Below are 18182 nucleotides of genomic sequence, written 5' to 3'. Positions count from 1 at the left end.
CACCATGTTTGGCGTTACATGTTGCACCCGTCTCCATCAGTGCCAGAGCTGCGGCCACTGTCCGGACTATCCAGGTACCCTTGTGCGGGACATTGTATTGCTGGGGTTTCCTGTTGTTTGGCCAGCTGCGGTGGTACGGCCACTAACCCGCTTCGTGACATTATCGAGGTTTTCACGAACATTGACGTTCCCAACAAGCTCTGCATTTATGGAAATGACCAGATCTAATAGAGCTTCACCTCTAGCCGGGTCTTCCACAAACTGGCCCATAACATTTTCCTGCAACAGGTTGAGGAAATATCTCCCCTTTGCAGTTGAAGCCGAACCATGACACCAATTAATATACCGGTAATTAAAATCTCCCATTATCACTACTGTACCCACCTGTGCAGCCTGCTCCATCTGTTTATATAGCTGAAATTCCATCTGCTCAGTTATATTGGGGGGTCTCTAGATTAAACCAAAATTAATTTTTTCAGTGTTTACCTCCCTTTGTAATTCCACCCACAAGGTTTCAACCTCCTTACAATCTTCACCCTCTAATGTCTCTTTCACACTCACCTTCATATAATGTATAATGTAAGTCTATATAGTGTGTGTATAGTGTATATATTGTAAGTCTATATAGTTTGTGTATAGTGTATATAATGTAAGTCTATATGGTGTCTGTGTATAGTGTATATAGTGTAAGTCTATAAAGTGTGTGTTGTGTGTATAATGTAAGTCTATATAGTGTGTGTATAGTGTAAGTCTATATAGTGTGTGCTGTGTCTATAGAGTTTATAGTGTGTATAATGTAAGTCTATATAGTGTAAGTGTATGCATGTAGTGTGTGTATATAGTGTGTGATTTGAATATATAGTGTGTGGTGTTAGTGTGATTTGTATATAGGGTGTTTAGTTTTAAAACTATTGTGTGTGAAATTATTTCCCACCCATAGAGCCCTCTGCAGTCAGTCAGATGCTCAGAACCCCCCTGCAGTATAATCTCCCCCCATAGATCCCTCAGTAGTTATTATACTGCAGGGGGGGGTCATCGCATCTGACTGACTGCTGAGTGTCCTATGGGGGATAACGCCTCCCCCCAGAGCCATAAGAGTCAGATGCTCAGACCCTCCCATAGAGCATTCAGCAGTAACTCAGATGCACTGGGGAGGGGTGTCTGACTGCTTAAATGGTAACTAAACTTTTTTTTTTAATTGACATGTCATAGTGACATGTCAAAAGTTCTTTTCGGTGGGGTTCCGGGCACTGAGACCCCACCAATCGCTAAAACAAAGGGGCAGAAGCGTTCAGGTGAATGATGAGCCACTTTGTTTCTGATCGTCTTTCCTCTGATAGCCGAGCAAGCGGTGAACAGGCTCAACAGAAAGCCTATGAGTCCGTACACCGCTCCAAGGAAAGACGATCAGAAATGAAGTGGTACAACGCTCACCCGAGCACTTCTGCTACTTTGTTTTAGTGATCGGTGGGGGTCCCAGTGATCGGACCCCCATCAATCAAAACTTCTGACATATCACTATGACACGCCAAATGTTTCTTAAAAGTTTAGTTACCCCTTGGGGACTGAATTTACTAGTCTTAGTTAATGTATGGGCCTGGGGTCTTAATTTGCTTAGGAGTTTGGTGTGGAGTATAAAACAATTTAGGGTGTTTCGTTTCTGAATTTTTGTGTTGCTGTAAATGGCTGCAGAATCGAGGGGCAAAGATTTCTCATCAGCAAACTCTGCAGTCATCAGGAGAAGTCACCATAACAGTCTGTGTCAGATGGAGAAGAGAAGAAAAGAGAACGACTCCCATCAGTGAAAAAAATCACTGGTGAGTCATTTCATTTATAGATCTGCCACCTCTCCTGACATGTCTGTTATAGGAAATCCTTGTATTCTATAAAAAGTCTTTGAGTACCCAGGACAGTATATAGGGACACAGCCACTTTTGACAAGGGTGATCGTAACACTCATTTGTCAATGCTCACACAGAAAGGTGGTGTTTAATATAGACATGGCGTGGCAAGGCGGTGGTGGTGAAGGGGGGCCCAAGCTTGTGGAACAGCCCAGGGCCTATGGTCTACTTAGTCCGCCACTGGATACAGGGTACAGGCAGCAGGAACGGGAAACACTGGGAACTGGAAAACACTTAGGAGACCATTTGCAAAGAGAAACAAGGGTAACACAACAATGCTCAGGCAATGATTGGGAGGGAAGAGCCCCTTTTATAGTCCAGAGGCATTCTGGGCTAATTTGCAGCTATTCTGCATGTGCGCATACTGGCCCTTTAAGGCCGAGCATGCGCGGGCACGCGCACCCTGCGGAAGACATTCTCGGGATGCGGAAGTGAGTGCCGGCGTGTCGCAGGGAGTACATGCCGCCCGGAACTCACTCGTCCATGGCCGCAGCCATCAGAGGGTAAATCAGGACGACGGTCCTTGGCCATAGACGTTACATTATCCCCCCTCTTACGCCCCTCTTCTTGGGGCCAGAGCGGGAGAGAAACTTCTTCACGAGGGCAGGAGCATTGATGTTCTCTCTGGTTCCCAAGACCTCTCCTCTGGACCAAAGCCCCTCCAATCCACCAAATAAAATGTTCTTCCTCCTACTCTCTTGGTGTCCAAGATCTCCTTCACCTCGAATGTCTCCGATGAACTGCTAGAGGCCACTGCGGAACTAGGAGTCTTGGAATAGCGGTTCAGGACCACAGGCTTCAGCAGAGAGACGTGAAAGGTGATTGGGATCTTGAGGGTGGGAGGCAGCCGAAGCTTGTAGGAGACAGGGTTTATCTGTAGTAGAATCTCCAAGGAACCTGGGAGCAAACATGCGAGATGGTACTCTCAGCCGAATATTCTTAGAAAACAGCCAGACCTTAGCGCCTGGAAGAAACTGGGCAGGCTCTCGTCTTCTAGTGCCTGCCTTTCTCTTCATGCTAAAAGTAGAGTGAAAAAACACGGCGCCCCATGTGTGTATCAATTGTGAATTTGATGGGCAAAAGATCGTAACTGCTCACCTGTAAAGTTGAAAGTAATCTGCGAGTACAAAGCTGCTGCCGATCCCAACACAAAACTCCAAAGAGATGCCAAAATTAATTGATAAAGAATAAAAAACGGGATACTGAGGCGCTGCTTGATAAAGAGTTAATATATTTAATTAAGGTAGTATAAATAGACAATTGCTACGCGTTTCAACGCCGGACTGGCGTCTTCCTCAGGCAAGTCTACTGAGGCGCTGCTTGATAAAGAGTTAATACATTTAATTAAGGTAGTATAAATAGACAATTGCTACGCGTTTCAACGCCGGACTGGCGTATTCCTCAGGCAAGTCTTGCCTGAGGAAGACGCCAGTCCGGCGTTGAAACGCGTAGCAATTGTCTATTTATACTACCTTAATTAAATGTATTAACTCTTTATCAAGCAGCGCCTCAGTATCCCGTTTTTTATTCTTTATCAATTTCTCTTCATGCGGTCGACTGCCAGCAGAATAGAGGCTCAGGTCTGCTGCCATATTTGTAGAAAGTCCCTGAATGTATAGTCAGCTGCAGGTACCTGGGACATAGTGGAAACAGGGAGAGGTATACGTGGATGTTGGCCATAGACATTGAAGAATGGGCTGGAGGCGGTGGATTCACTAGTATGGTTGTTGTAGGAGAACTCAGCCCAAGGAAGCAGCTGCACCCAGTCATCATGCTGCCTGGAGATAAAGTGTCGTAGATAGCTCTCCATAATCTGATTAATCCTCTTGACTTTACTATTGGACTGGGGATAGTAGGCTGAGGAAAAGTCCAACTTCACACCGAGGAGACTGCAGAGGGCTCTCCAGAATTTTGAGGTGTACTGAACCCCCCATTCGACACAATATGCAGGGGCAAGCCGTGCAGAAGGAAGATGTGTTTGATTAAGAGGCTGGCTAGTCGGGAAGCAGAAGGCAGGCCAGTCGGTGGAACAAAATGAGCCATCTTGGAGAATCGATCCACCACCACCCAGACCATACTGCATCCAGCAGAGGGAGGCAGGTCCGTAACAAAGTCTATAGCAATATGTTGTAGGGGACATCGGGCACAGGCAGTGGATGGAGCAGACCAGCTGGTCTGGAGTGGGCAACTTTATTTGCTGCACACACCGTGCAGAAAGAGACAAAGTCTGTGACGTCTTTGGGCAGCGTGGGCCACCAGAGCTGATGAGCAATCAGGTCTTGGGTCTTACGGGCACCCACATGACCTGCCAGCTTGGAACTGTGTCCACAGCGGAGGATTCTTCTTCTATCTGCCAGATGCACAAAAGTCCTCCCCGGGGGAATCTCTCTAACTTGCAGAGGGTTAACAGGGATGATGCAGAAAGGGTCAATGATATTCTGTGGGGGCTCCATAGTGTCCTCTGTCTCGAACGACCTAGACAAGGCATCGGCCCTCACATTCTTGTCAGCAGGGCGGCAGTGGAGCTCATACTGGAGCCGACCGAAGAACAGCGATCACCTGGCCTGACGAGGGTTCAGCCGTTGGGCCGTCTGGAGATAGATGAGGTTCTTGTGGTCTGTAAATACTAGGATTCGATGAGCTGCGCCCTCTAGTAGGTGTCTCCACTCCTGCCGAGCCAGCGTGATAGCCAGTAACTCCCGATCCCCAATCGAGTAGTTGTGCTTTGCAGGAGAAAAAAGCTTAGAGTTGTAGCCACATACCACAGTCTTGCCTTTGGAGCCTCTCTGGAAAAGAAGTGCACCAGCACCAACAGAGGAGGCGTCCACCTCCAACGATAACTGTAGAGATACATCAGGATGATGGAGAATTGAGGCTGATGTGAATGCCTTCTGTAAGCTCTTGAACGCGGCCTCTGCTTCTGGAGTCCACACATTGGTGTTTATGCCCTTTTTGGTGAGGGTAGAGATGGGAGCTGTCAGTGAGGAGAAGTTGGGCATGAACAGCCGGTAGAAGTTGGCGAATCCCAAGAAGCGCTTTATGGCCCTTAAGCCTTGAGGGCGTGGCCATTCCAAGATAGCCTTTACCTTTTCAGGATCCATTTTGAGACCCTGATCAGAGATGATGTAGCCCAGGAAGGGTACAGACTTTCTCTCGAACATGCACTTCTCCAGCTTGGCATATAGGCGACTCTCCCTTAATCGACGCAAAACTTGGCAGACATGTCTTTGATGATCGCAGGATCTGGGGAAAAAAACAAAATGTCATCGAGATACACCACAACACAGACATAGAGGAGATCACAGAAAATGTCATTGACAAACTCTTGGAAGACCACGGGAGCTTTACACAAGCCGAAGGGCATAACCAGGTATTCATGGTGCCCATCACGAGTATTAACACCTTCCCGCCGCAGCCCTTTTTCAGATTTTTATATATTTTTTTCCTTCCCACCTTTCAAAAGCCATAACTTTTTTATTTTTCCGTCTATATAGTCATATGAGGGCTTGATTTTTGCGGGACGAGTTGTAGTTTTTCGAAGCACCATTTATTGTGCCATATAATGTACTGGGAAATGGGCAAAAAATATTTTTGGGGTGAAAAATGAAAAAAACAGTGATTCCTCCAAAGTTTTTTGCACTTCGTATTTACGGAATTCACGGTGCAATTAACCCCTTGCCGACATTTGACGTATCCATACGCCAAAGTCGGGTAGGGGAAGTGTGGAGCAGGCTCACGGAGTGAACCCGCTTCATACGATGCCGGTGTCGGTTGTTTGTTACAGCTGACACCTCAGAGTAACTGGCGGCATCGCGCTGGAGCGCGATCCCGCTAGTTTAACTCGTTAAATGCTCCGGTCAACAGAGACCGCAGCATTTAAAACATTAGAAAGAGGGGACAACCCCCTCTAACAGTTCATCGCGCCCGCCGTAACGCAATCGCGGTGGGGCGATGGTTGCTACGGCTGCCTGGGGGCCTAATGAAGGCCCCCAGGTCCACTATCCGGCAGGGCTTAAAGAGGCTCTGTCACCACATTATAAGTGCCCTATCTCCTAGATAAGGAGATCGGCGCTATAATGTAGGTGACAGTAATGCTTTTTATTTTAAAAAACGATCTGTTTTCACCACTTTATCATCGATTTTAGATTTATGCTAATGAGTTCCTTAATGCCCAAGTGGGCGTATTTTCACTTTAGACCAAGTGGGCGTTGTACAGGGCAGTGTATGACGCTGACCAATCAGCATCATGCACTCCTCTCCATTCATTTACACAGCGCATAGGGATCCTGTTAGATTCTTATGTGCTGTCTTATACTTACACATTAACAATACTGAAGTGTTTAGACAGTGAATAGACATTCCACGGAATGTCTATTCACAATCTCTGCACTTCGTTACTCTGTCTGTGGTAGTTACAGCAGAGGACGCGCAATCTCGCGAGATTACGCAGTAAATGACAGGTTACAACGAGATCACGCTTCCTCTGCTGTAACTACCATAGAAACAGTAACGAAGTGCAGAGATTGTGAATAGACATTCCGTGGAATGTCTATTCACTGTCTAAACACTTCAGTATTGTTAATGTGTAAGTATAAGACAGCACATAAGGATCTAACAGGATCCCTATGCGCTGTGTAAATGAATTGAGAGGAGTGCATGATGCTGATTGGTCAGCGTCATACACTCCCCCACTTGGTCTAAAGTGAAAATACGCCCACTTGGGCATTAAGCAACTCATTAGCATAAATCTAAAAACGCTAATAAAGTGGTAAAAATAGATCGTTTTTTTAAATAGAAAGCACTGCTGTCACCTACATTATAGCGCCCATCTCCTTATGTAGGAGATAGGGCACTTATAATGTGGTGACAGAGCCTCTTTAATAGTTGCCTGTCAGAATCATGACATACTGCAATACATTAGTATTGCAGTATATCGTGCAAGCGATCTGACGATCGCTGGTTGAAGTCGCCTAGGGGGACTAATAAAAAAAGTAAAAATGAGTTAAATAAAGTTCTTTTTTATTTTTTTATTACTTTTTAAAATATTAACATTTTCATTTTCTCCCTAGAGCATAGTAAAAAAAAAAACAAAAAAACATAATTGGTATCGCCACGTCCCTAAAAGTCTGAACTATTACAATATATCATTATTTAACCCACACTGTGAACGCTGTAAAAAAAAAAAAAAGATTGTAAACGCCAGAATGTCTATTTTCTGGTCACCTAATCTCCCACAAAAAATGAAATAAAAAGTGATCAAACCGTCGCATTTACACCAAAATAGTATTATTAAAAACTACAGCTTATCCCACAAAAATAAGCCCTCATACCACTTAATCGATGGAAAAATAAAAAAGTTGTGGCTTTTTTACACTTAGGTTTTTACTTGTAAAAGTAGTAAAATATAGAAAAAACTATATATATTTGGTATCGCCATAGTCGTTTTGACACAGAAAATAAAGTTAACAAGTTGTTTTAATTGCACAGTGAATTCCGTAAAAACGACACGCAAAAAACCATGGAGGAATCGCAGTTTTTTTCATTTTCTACCCCACAAATATTTTTTTTCCCGTTTCCTAGTACATTATATGGTAAAATAAATGGTACTACAACTCGTCCCGCAAAAATCAAGCCCTCATAGTACTATATCGACGGAAAAATAAAGACGTTATGGCTTTTGGAAGGTGGGGAGGAAAAAACGAAAATTAAAATCTGAAAAAAGGCTGCGATGGGAAGGGGTTAAAACAACATGTTAACTTTTTTTGTGGGTCAATACGATTACGTTGATACCAAATATATATGTTTTTTTCTATATTTTACTACTTTTACAAGTAAAAACCTAAGTGTACAAAATTTTATTTATTTTGTGTCGCCAAATTCCGAGAGCCATAACTTTTTTATTTTTCTGTCCATTAAGTGGTATGAGGGCTTATTTCTGCGGGATAAGCTGTAGGTTTTAATGATACCATTTTGGGGTACATGCGACATTTTTATCACTTTTTGCTTCATTTTTTGTGGGAAAGATGAGTTGACCAAAATAGAGATTCTGGCATTTACAATTAAGTTTTTTGACAGCGTTCACCGTGCAGGTTAAATAATAATATATTGTAATGGTTCAGACGTTTACGGACGCGGCAATACCAATTAAGTTTATTTATTTCTTTTTTTACTATGCTCTAGGGGAAAAGGTTTTTTTTTTTACTTTTCATTTTTTTTTTTACATAAAAAAACCACTTTATTTTACTCATTCTTACTTTTTTTTATTAGTCCCCCTAGGGGACCTCCACCAGCGATACTAATGTATTGCAGTACATCGTGATTCTGACAGGCTTCTATTAAGCCCTGCAGGAGGCAGGGCTTAACAGGAACACAAAGATGGCGGACCTGGGGGCCAAGAGGCCCCCAGGCAGCAGTAGCAACCACCGCCCCCACACACGATTGCGTTGCGGGGGGCGCAATGAGCTGTTAGAGGGGGAGCCCCCCTCCTTCTAACAATTTAAATGCTATATACCGCGGCATTTAACAAGTTAAACGAGCGGGATCGCGCTCGAACGAGATGCTGCTCGTTACTCTGAAGTGTCGGCTGTAACATACAGCCAACACTGGCATCGTATGGAGCGGGTTCACTCCGTGAGCCCGTTCCACACTTCCCCTACCCGTCTTTGGCGTATGGATACGTCAAATGTCAGGAAGGGTTTAAATGCCGTCTTCCATTCGTCCCCCTGACGAATCCAGATTAGATTATAGGCCCCCCACAGGTCTAGTTTGGAGAAAATTTTGCTCCCCGTATGCAATCAAACAGTTCTGAAATTAAAGGCAACAAGTATCTGTTCTTTACCGTGATCTGGTTGAGGCAGGGTCGAAGAGATCCGTTCTTCCTAACAAAGAGAAACCCGGCCCGACCGGGGATGAAGATTTGCGGATAGAGTCCAGATAGACAGAGGCCTTGTGGGTCCTCTCGCGAGCGACAATAGTCACAGGGATAGACAGCTTGGAAGAAAGTTCTCTGTCAAATGCCGTGTCGCCCAGGGTTGTCTCCCCAACCAATCATAGGCGTTGGAGTTTTTTGGCTTCTGGGGACACAGACGCACGACATGGCCAGCGAGGCCACAATATAGATAAAGTCCAGAAGTGCACCTGCGCTGTTTCTCCTGGACAGATAGCCTAAGTTGATTCACTTGCATAGGGACCTCGGATGGGGCAACAGATGAGGACAAGAGGGGTTGCTGGAAGATGGGAGCCAACCTAGGAAGCCTTCTCTCTAGACGAACCTCTTGGGATCTTTCTCGGAGCCTCATATCAACCCAGGTAGCAAGTAAAATTATATCGTCCAAGGTAGGTGGTAGATCACGGGCAGCCAGTTTGTCCTTGATCTCAGATGACAGTCCATAACAGAAGGAGACTAACAACGCCTCATTGTTCCAGGACAGCTCACCTGCCAGGGTCTGGAACTGGATGGTGTACTCGCCCACGGAGGTGTCCCTCTGGCGAAGGTTCAGTAGGGAGGTAGCTGCCGACGAGACTCGCCCAGGCTCCTCAAACACAATGTGGAATAACCGCTGGAACCCATGGAAGTCTCGGGTCCTTGTCGTTCCCAGATAGGGTTCATCCACACCAAGGCCTTGCCGGCAATCACGGAAACAATGAAGGCGCCGTCCGAGCTAAATGCTCTGGCATGCAAGATGAAGTGGATATGACACTGGTTGAGAAATCCCCTGCATGTGCTTGCGTCTCCGTTAAAACGAGGCGGTAGTGGCAGCAAGAATCGGGTATCAGAACTGGTGCTGACAGGAGGTGTAGCAGGAGGATCAGCTGGAGAAGCTGGAACAGGAGAAGAGGAGGAAGCAGCTAGCGTCCCTAGCTGTAGTGCCATGGAGTTTACTGCCACAAGGAGTTGATCCTGTCGTGTTCGCAGGTCCTGCAGATCCGCTTGCATGGCTTGAGAAGATGACAGGCCCTTGAACTGATCAGCGGGGTCCATGGCCTGAGCGTACTGTCACAGCATGGGGTGTGGACCCACTGCTGGCCACACAGGTATATGCAATGTCTATAGCTCTGAAAGGATACCTGAGGCAATGTAGACAGTAGCGGTGGCTTCAGGCTAAGATGAGGCTTCGGCAGTAGACAAACACCTGGTGGGGTGTGACACAGTAGATGCAGCGGAGAGCACAACACGACTCCAACTCTTCAAGGCACAGGGGCACGGTAGCACAGGGTACAGGGTACAGGCAGCAGGAACAGGAAACACTGGGAACTGGAAAAGAGTTAGGAGATCATTTGCAAAGACAAACTAGGGTAACACAACAATGCTCAGGCAATGATTGGGAGGGCAGAGCCCCTTTTATAGTCCAGAGGCATTCTGGGCTAATTTGCAGCTATTCTGCATGTGCGCGTACTGGCCCTTTAAGTCCAAGCATGCGTGGGCGCGCTCACCCTGCGGGAACCATTCTCAGGACGCGGAAGTGAGTTCTGGCATCTCCCAGGAGGTACTCACTCATCCATGGCCGTGGCAGTCAGAGGGTAAGTCAGGATGGCGGTCCGCGGCCATAGACATTATACCTAGTTTTTCTTACACTGCCCAAAGTAAACCAGCAGATGAGAGTGCGAGATCGGCAATCTATTTTTTAAGACTATATCCTTTGCAGCGGATCTTATTTGTAAAGATCTGTAAGGCTATGTTCACACGGAGTATTTTGGGGAGGAATATCTGCCTCAAAATTCCGTTTGGAACTTTGAGGCAGATTTTCCTCTCCCTGCACGCCGATTTTCGCGCCGTTTTTTTTTTTTAAGTCAATGGGAGGTCAGAGGCGGAAGCGCCCGAAGATAGGGCATGTCGCTTCTTTTTCCCGCGAGGCAGTTTTACTGCTCGCGGGAAAAAGACGCCGACGCCTCCCATTGAAATCAATGGGAGGCGTTCTCGGGCCGTTTTTGCCGAGTTTTGCGACGCGGTTTCCGCGTCAAAAAACTCGGCAAAATACCCCGTGTGAACATAGCCTTAAGCTCCAGTTACAAAAGAGAAAATTCACCCTGTAATACATAAAAGAACTTACCACACTCATTTAAAAAAAGATTAGGTACAGTTTTTATCCCATAACTACTTCATTAATACCAAAATCCAGTTCACTCAGAGAATAGAGAGACATGTTACCCCACAATGGAGTTATAGGTACAGATGTAGCAATATTTTTGAAGACTCTTGTATATTAATAAACTTCTTGTCTGTTGTATTATAGAAGCAGACACGGCTTAATAAATTTAATAGAAATATGTAAGATATTAAATATTTCATATGAAATACCTTAATTTATGTAATTATATCAGGTGATTTCAGTTGAAACACTGTACCTAAGTAAAAATATCTCACAGTTCACAAAGCCACAGAGTATCCATGGTCTGACACCCTATAGTAATGCATCTCATAAATATAGAACAGGCATTAGAGAAACCAAGAACAAAATGTCCATCACAGGGTTACAATATAAGTGGTTTGTCAGGCAAGGGCTGTGGAGGAAGACAAGATACAGCAAATGTGCTCAGTCTGCAAAGCTGGCAAGGACCACCAGAAAACCGTTTAGGACATTCCTCCATTTCAGGCCACAAATTGGATTAATTAAGCAGCAGCCAGCTTTCTAAATTCAAAAGCATGCCTTTAATAACTTATAAATTGATAATAATTTATGGAAAGCAATGCTATGTTTGACAGCTTGGTCTGGATTTACTAGGTGTGTGATATGATTATAAAAAATACATGAATATATGGGCATATGCATTGCATAATGATTTATAGTAAGTAATAAATTATATTAATGTGATTTACATGACTTACAAACGTGACTATCACTTATATATAAGATGACTAAATATAACTGTACATAGTATATATTTAATAGTAGTACAATTATATCTATGATTGCATTATATTTATCAAATTCCAATGTAAGCACCCACAGAGCTAAATGTATTTTTAAATGTTGAGTAGTTGGTTGTGTACATTTTCTATTTTTATGATTAACAGTAGCCATCAGTGCTTTTTTTTACTATGGATCCAAAATGTATAGAAAAGCAGCATTTGTATAAATGCAACTTACAACATCATTAAGTTAAAAAAAACTTCTAAAGTTTTAATCTAAGGCTCTTTTCACATCTGTGTTATGGCTTACATTTAAAATGGAAGCCACGACTCAGTTCGAAATCTGTCATACGATGGATATCCCTGGCACGTGATGCCCCCCCATAACTTATGATAGGATCTGTTAGGGTCCACAGTGATGCCCAACATTTTGTTGGAAAGAATAGAGCTGCAAATCTGATGGAATTTGCTAAAGACCTTAAAGGCTATGTACACATTTGAACATATATTATTATTTTTTTAACAAGTTTTGAATTCCATAGATTCACAGTTCTCACAGTAAAGAAGGCTAGTCACCTCTGTAGATTGAACCTTTTTTTTTCTCATGATGGAGAGAGTGTCCCCTTGTTTTCTAAGGGGGTTTTTACATGGAACAGGATTTCACCATACTTTTTGTATTTGGCATTCATATATTTATATAAGGTAATCATGTCCCCCCTTAGTCATCTATTTTCAAGGCTAAATAGGTTTAATTATTTTAATCTTTCCTCATAACTTAGATTCTCCATGCCCCTTATTAGCTTCGTTGCTCTTCTTTGTATTTTTTCCAACTCCAGGGCATCCTTTCTATGAACCAGAGCCCAGAACTAAACTGCATATTCTAGATAAGGCCTCACTAATGCTTTGTAAACTAGTATTATTATATCCCTGTCCCGCGAGTCCATGCATCTTTTAATACACGACAATATCTTGCTGGCCTTTGAAGCAGCTGATTGACATTGCATGCTGTTATTCAGTTTATGATTTACAAGTACACCCAGATCCTTCTCAACAAGTGAATCCCCCAGTGTAGCTCCCCCTAGGACATATGATGCATGCAGATTGTTGGTACCCAGATGCATAACTTTACATTTATCTACATTAAACTTCATTTGCCAAGTGGATGCCCAAACACTTAGTGTGTTCAAATCAGCTTGCAATTTACGAACATCTTCCATAGACTGAACAATACTACATAGCTTGGTGTCATCTGCAAGAATAGAAATAGTGCTATTAATCCCATCCTCTATATCATTAATAAATAGGTTGAATAATAGTGGTCCCAGCACGAAACCATTGGGTACACCACTTATAACCGGGGACCATACAGAGTAGGAATCATTTACCACAACTCCCTGGATACAGTACTTGAGGCAATTCTCAATCCAATTACAAACTATACTTTCTAAACCTATAGTCCTTAATTTACCCATTAGACGTTTATGAGGGACAGTGTCAAATGCCTTTGCAAAGTCCAAAAATACTATAACCACAGCGGCCCCTCTGTCTAGGCTTCTGCACACCTCTTCATAAAAACAAATTCAGTTGGTTTGACAACTTCGGTCCTTAGTAAAACCATGCTGACTGTCACTTATAATACTATACTATTTTTTGTCACATAATCCTGTATATAGTCCCTCAATAGCCCTTCAAACATTTTCCCCACGATGGATGTTAAGCTTACTGGTCTATAATTACCCAGGGAAGACCTAGAGCCCTTTTTAAAATAGTCACCACATTTGCCCTGCGCCAGTCCCTTGGCACTATACCAGTCATTAGAGAATCTCTAAATATTATGAAGAGGAGGACAGAAATACCTGAACCCACTCTTTAAGAACTCTAGGGTGTAACCCATCAGGTCCCGGGGACTTGTGTACATTTATTTTATTCACCTTTGCTTGGGCCATATCTACATTCAGCCAATTTAGTATATTAATTGATGTATTAACAGCACTGGCACCTGCTACATCAGCTGCTCTTTCTTCTGTTGTATATACAGAGATAAAGAACACATTTAGTAACTCTGCCTTCTCTTGATCCCCTTTGACCAACTCCCCATTACCACTATTTAGGGGTCCTACATGTTCAGACCTTGGCTTTTTTGCACTTACATACTTGAAAAAAATTGCGGATTTGTTTTACTAGCCTTGGCCACCTGCCTATCATTTTGTATTTTTGCTGATTTTATTACTTTTTTACAGATTTGATTAAGCTCTTTATAATATACAAAGACTACAGATTTTTACAGAAGGTGTAAGCCACGTGGGGTTTAATTTTAGTCGTTACCTATAGGAATACATTTTGCACTATAATTACCCAAAGTAGATTTTAAAATCTCCTATGTATCATTTGTACCATTATTTGACATTAGTTCTTCCCAGTCTATATCCTGAATTGCAGCCCTCATCTTGGCGAAATTGGCCTTCTTGAAATTAAGTGTTTTTGCCCTCCCAGCCTGTGTTTGTTTTTTACAGTATAGGTAAAATGTAACTACATTGTGATCACTGTTACTGAGGTTTTCACGAACATTGACGTTCCCAACAAGCTCTGCATTATTAAAAAAGACCAGATCCAACAGAGCTTCACCTCTAGTCGGGTCTTCCACAAACTGGACCATAAAATTTTCCTGCAACAGGTTGAGGAAATTTCTCCCCTTCGCAGTTGAAGCCGAACCGTGACACCAATTAATATCCCGGTAATTAAATTCTCCCATTATCACTACAGTACCAGCCTGTGCAGCCCGCTCTTTCTGTTTATACAGCTAAACTTCCATCTCCTTAGCTATATTGGGGAGTTCATAGATTAGACCAAAAGTAATTCCACCCACAAGGTTTCAATCTCCTCACAATCTTCACCCTCTAATGTCTCTTACACACTGACCTTCATATCACTTCTCATATACAGACATACACCACCACCTTTCCTATTTTCCCTGTCTTTCTGAAACAGTGTAAAACCCTGTAGATTTACAGGGTTTTATATTATTATATTTAAAAAAATACTTTTTGAGATACAGCTTCTATATATCCTGCATACATAGAACCAGTATCTTGCGGTCAAAGCCAAATCTGCTATGTCAGCAGGACTGACAGTTTCTGTTATCGATAATAGCTGGATCCTGCATGTCAGAGACATGCAGGACCAGCACACATTGAAACCTTCAGTCACGCTGACCTGATAGATTCTCCTTTGACCACAAGATACAGCTTCTGTGTATACTGGATACATAGAAGCTGTATTTAAAAAAGTTAAGGTTTTTGTTAATAAAAACCAATTCAAAATTTGTTTAAAATAAAATACAACATTGATTTATTAAAAAACAGAAAAAATTGCCCTCAAAGGTTTACATAGTCGTTAAGTCCTTCCCACGGTTTATAATTTTTTTTTTCCTCCCTACATTCCAAGAGCTATAACCTTTTTATGTTTCCATCAACATATTAAATATATTAATGTTAAGTATGATAACTAGTCTGGATGTTAATTGAAGCAATACCAATACCAATACCAGTACCAATGCAGTATCTCTGCATTAATGGACTTTTTCATTTTTTATGCTTATTTTTATACTGAAATTATCTAAAAAATAATGATTGTAGGTTGTGCAAATGAATTAAATACTTATATCATTGATATTTTATAGACATTACATGAAAAGTTCTGTTGATCCCTCTTCTTCAGCTATCACCTAAATATGTAATAAAAATACAGTCTAGAAGCAAACTGCTTTTAACCCCTATGATACTTTCTATACTGAGTGCACTTATGCATTTGTATTAGGTATACTGTATACTTTCCTTGCAGCATTCAGCATTAATTTTGTGTACTTATATTGTCTTAATGCTATATATTACCATACAGTATTCTTCAGCTCTTCAGAGTAGAATGCCTAATTATAGTCATGTATTTCTAAAATGGATGCACAGCGGAATTGCATTCTTAACTTCTTACATGAACCTTATGCATGACACATCGTGCCTGAATCACAATGGCTTTTCAAAAGGATTTTGTAAATTGACAGAACAATTGATTGACAACAAAAAAGATGATTGCATTTTCAATATAACTTACAATGATTACAGTATTCTAATTCCCTACATAAATAAGCGGTTTCTACAAGTACTCTTCATTAAACAGAATGACACTGGTAGGCTGGATTACACCCATTCATTGTCACATGTGGTTTGGAAAGTATCGTGCTTCAGAGTGATACGGGTCCCTATTTGAAATAATTGGGCAGAAAAGGTACATCCCCGCCAACAGAAGAAATCCCAGTAGTTAAGGCAGCTGTTCTACAATTTATTTACCTGTCTGTGTGATTTTCATTGACAAAGAGAGATATCTGCAGTCTCAAAAGCTCAATTTGCTGTGCTGGGTATAGATGTAAAGATAGATAGATAGATAGATAGATAGATAGATAGATAGATAGATACTAATGCAAATGCTTGTGCTCAGTATAGTAGTTCACATATTGGAATATAACATGCAGGTGTAATTCATTTTTAAAATATTTCTCAACCTTTTCACACTGATTATTATACCTTTACTTAGCGGTGACAGCTAATAGAATGCATGCAATATGAATAATAAAGATTAGCTCTGTGGCCAGTGCCCACCATGATATTACTTACCTGCAGTGTATATGGCAGTGCTTGCCTGAAAGATGAACACAGATCTCCAAATGAATTCCAGCATTCTGCTACTTGTTATCCCTTCATCTCTTGAAAGTTGAAAGACAGCTAGATCCCCATCAACACAAACACAGGTTGAGAATGAAAAAAAAAGCTGCTAGTTTCCAAGAACGAGATAACCCTTACTGGGTTCCTGCCTTCGTTATGTTTGCTACAGTTTATTGAATCCAACAACAATGCTGCCTAGTGCATGTCCTAAACTATCGCCCTCACTATCACTCTGCCTAGAAGAATTCCTCGGCTCCTGCATATAACCTTCTTGTTTGATTTTCTTTTGCTCCTCCTTTTTCCTTTCCCTCTCTCTCTTTCCCTGGTTCTGTACCTTCCATTTACTCTTACCCACCCCTTTTTCTTTTTTTTGGCTGCCCTCATTTCCTTAATCACCATCTCCTCTTCTTAGTTCTAGATTTTTGTTCCCCTTTTTATGTAACTTTATGCACAAACATTCTATTCTTTCTTTTCAAAATACATACTCTTCTTTGCTTTTCCTTTATTGTCCTTAATAGAATTGGTATACTATGAAACAAATGGTCCCAGTGTCACTTAGATAAGAAATCATTTGTGCCAATCCTACATTAAACACAAACAGACACTGATTAGTTTATATCATAATTCAATTAGAGTAAAAAATGCTTATTTATTTATTTATTTTAGTTACTTATATAGCGCCAACATATTACGCAGCGCTGTACAGAGGTCCTCTTTTTACTGTCCCCATTGGGGCTCACAATCTAAATTCCCTATTTGTATGTTTTGTTATTTCAGTTGACTAGAAAATGAAATACATGCATGCAATAAAAATTTAAAATGAGTCGTGTGCTTTAGAACAAAAACAATAATAAGTTGCATAAGAAAACACAGAGATGCAAATCAAATTCATGCAGTGTTATGGTTTTAGAATACTTTAACTTAGCAAGAAAATGTGTAAGGGTAACCAAGTTTCATATTAAATAGAAGTAATAAAACTGTACAATAAAATAAAAAATTTTAACAAACCATAACTAAAACTGGCATGCCAAAAAATAAATTGCTACATCCAGCGAGGTGACTGAACCCCACTAATAAAATGTTGACTTAGGGGAGAGAGGTGGGGCGGGGCAGTACCATAGGTCTACTCTTCACATGATCAAAGCCTGCCAAAACTGCTTCTATTTAAAGGCATATCTTCCTGCCGATATCTGTGAAGGACCAATCAACAAACAGCTCAACAGTTGTTCCTGTGCAATCATTAGCGGGAGTTATAGCAGGGATCACAGGGAACTCTCATCCTGGTCATTTAGAACTATAGGCACCATGATCAGTATTGACGACGGCTCAAACACATAACCAGGCCAAAAGGTGCAGTGGACCCACCTGGTTACTAATCTATTTGGCTTACAGCTAAACCAGATAGCGGAGTATAAGGGATTGTGCATTTTTTACCCTAACCTCCTCAAAGTGGTATGGCTTTTGCCACGGGAGATCCCCAGGTTGTTACCCCGGAGTAGCAACATCTGGTGCATAGATGGATAGTAGACATTAGCAAGGCAGCAGACAAGAATCATAGTCAGACATAGCACAGGTCGAGGCAGGCAGAGTTTAATTGTAAACGGTAGACAGGCAGGGGTCAAGTTGGGCAGAAGACCGGATGGTGTGGTGAAATATGCAAGCTGGGTTGGTAACAGGGTTGGTAACAGATGAAACAGGAACAAATACCTTTGCAAA

At 42.0% G+C, this 18182-nt stretch overlaps 1 protein-coding gene across 4 annotated transcripts in view; it reads right to left on the bottom strand.

Moving 5' to 3' along the window:
• LOC142661486 (carbonic anhydrase-related protein 10-like) overlaps positions 1-16766 on the bottom strand; it is a 676742-nt gene extending 659976 nt beyond the window's left edge. Inside the window, exon 1 of one of the 4 annotated variants that reach the window (XM_075838886.1) lies at positions 16419-16766. In XM_075838886.1, coding sequence (XP_075695001.1) covers positions 16419-16482 — 64 coding nt within the window. In that variant the 5' untranslated portion in view covers positions 16483-16766. The remainder of the gene's footprint in view (positions 1-16418) is intronic. The other 3 variants (XM_075838887.1, XM_075838889.1, XM_075838890.1) reach the window with 3 other exon arrangements.
• Positions 16767-18182: the final 1416 nt, after the last annotated feature.

Source organism: Rhinoderma darwinii, chromosome 10, assembly GCF_050947455.1.
Source record: "Rhinoderma darwinii isolate aRhiDar2 chromosome 10, aRhiDar2.hap1, whole genome shotgun sequence".
NCBI lineage: Eukaryota > Metazoa > Chordata > Amphibia > Anura > Rhinodermatidae > Rhinoderma > Rhinoderma darwinii.
Note: the sequence above shows the minus strand (reverse complement) of the source record. Positions and strands in the feature narration are given on the sequence as shown.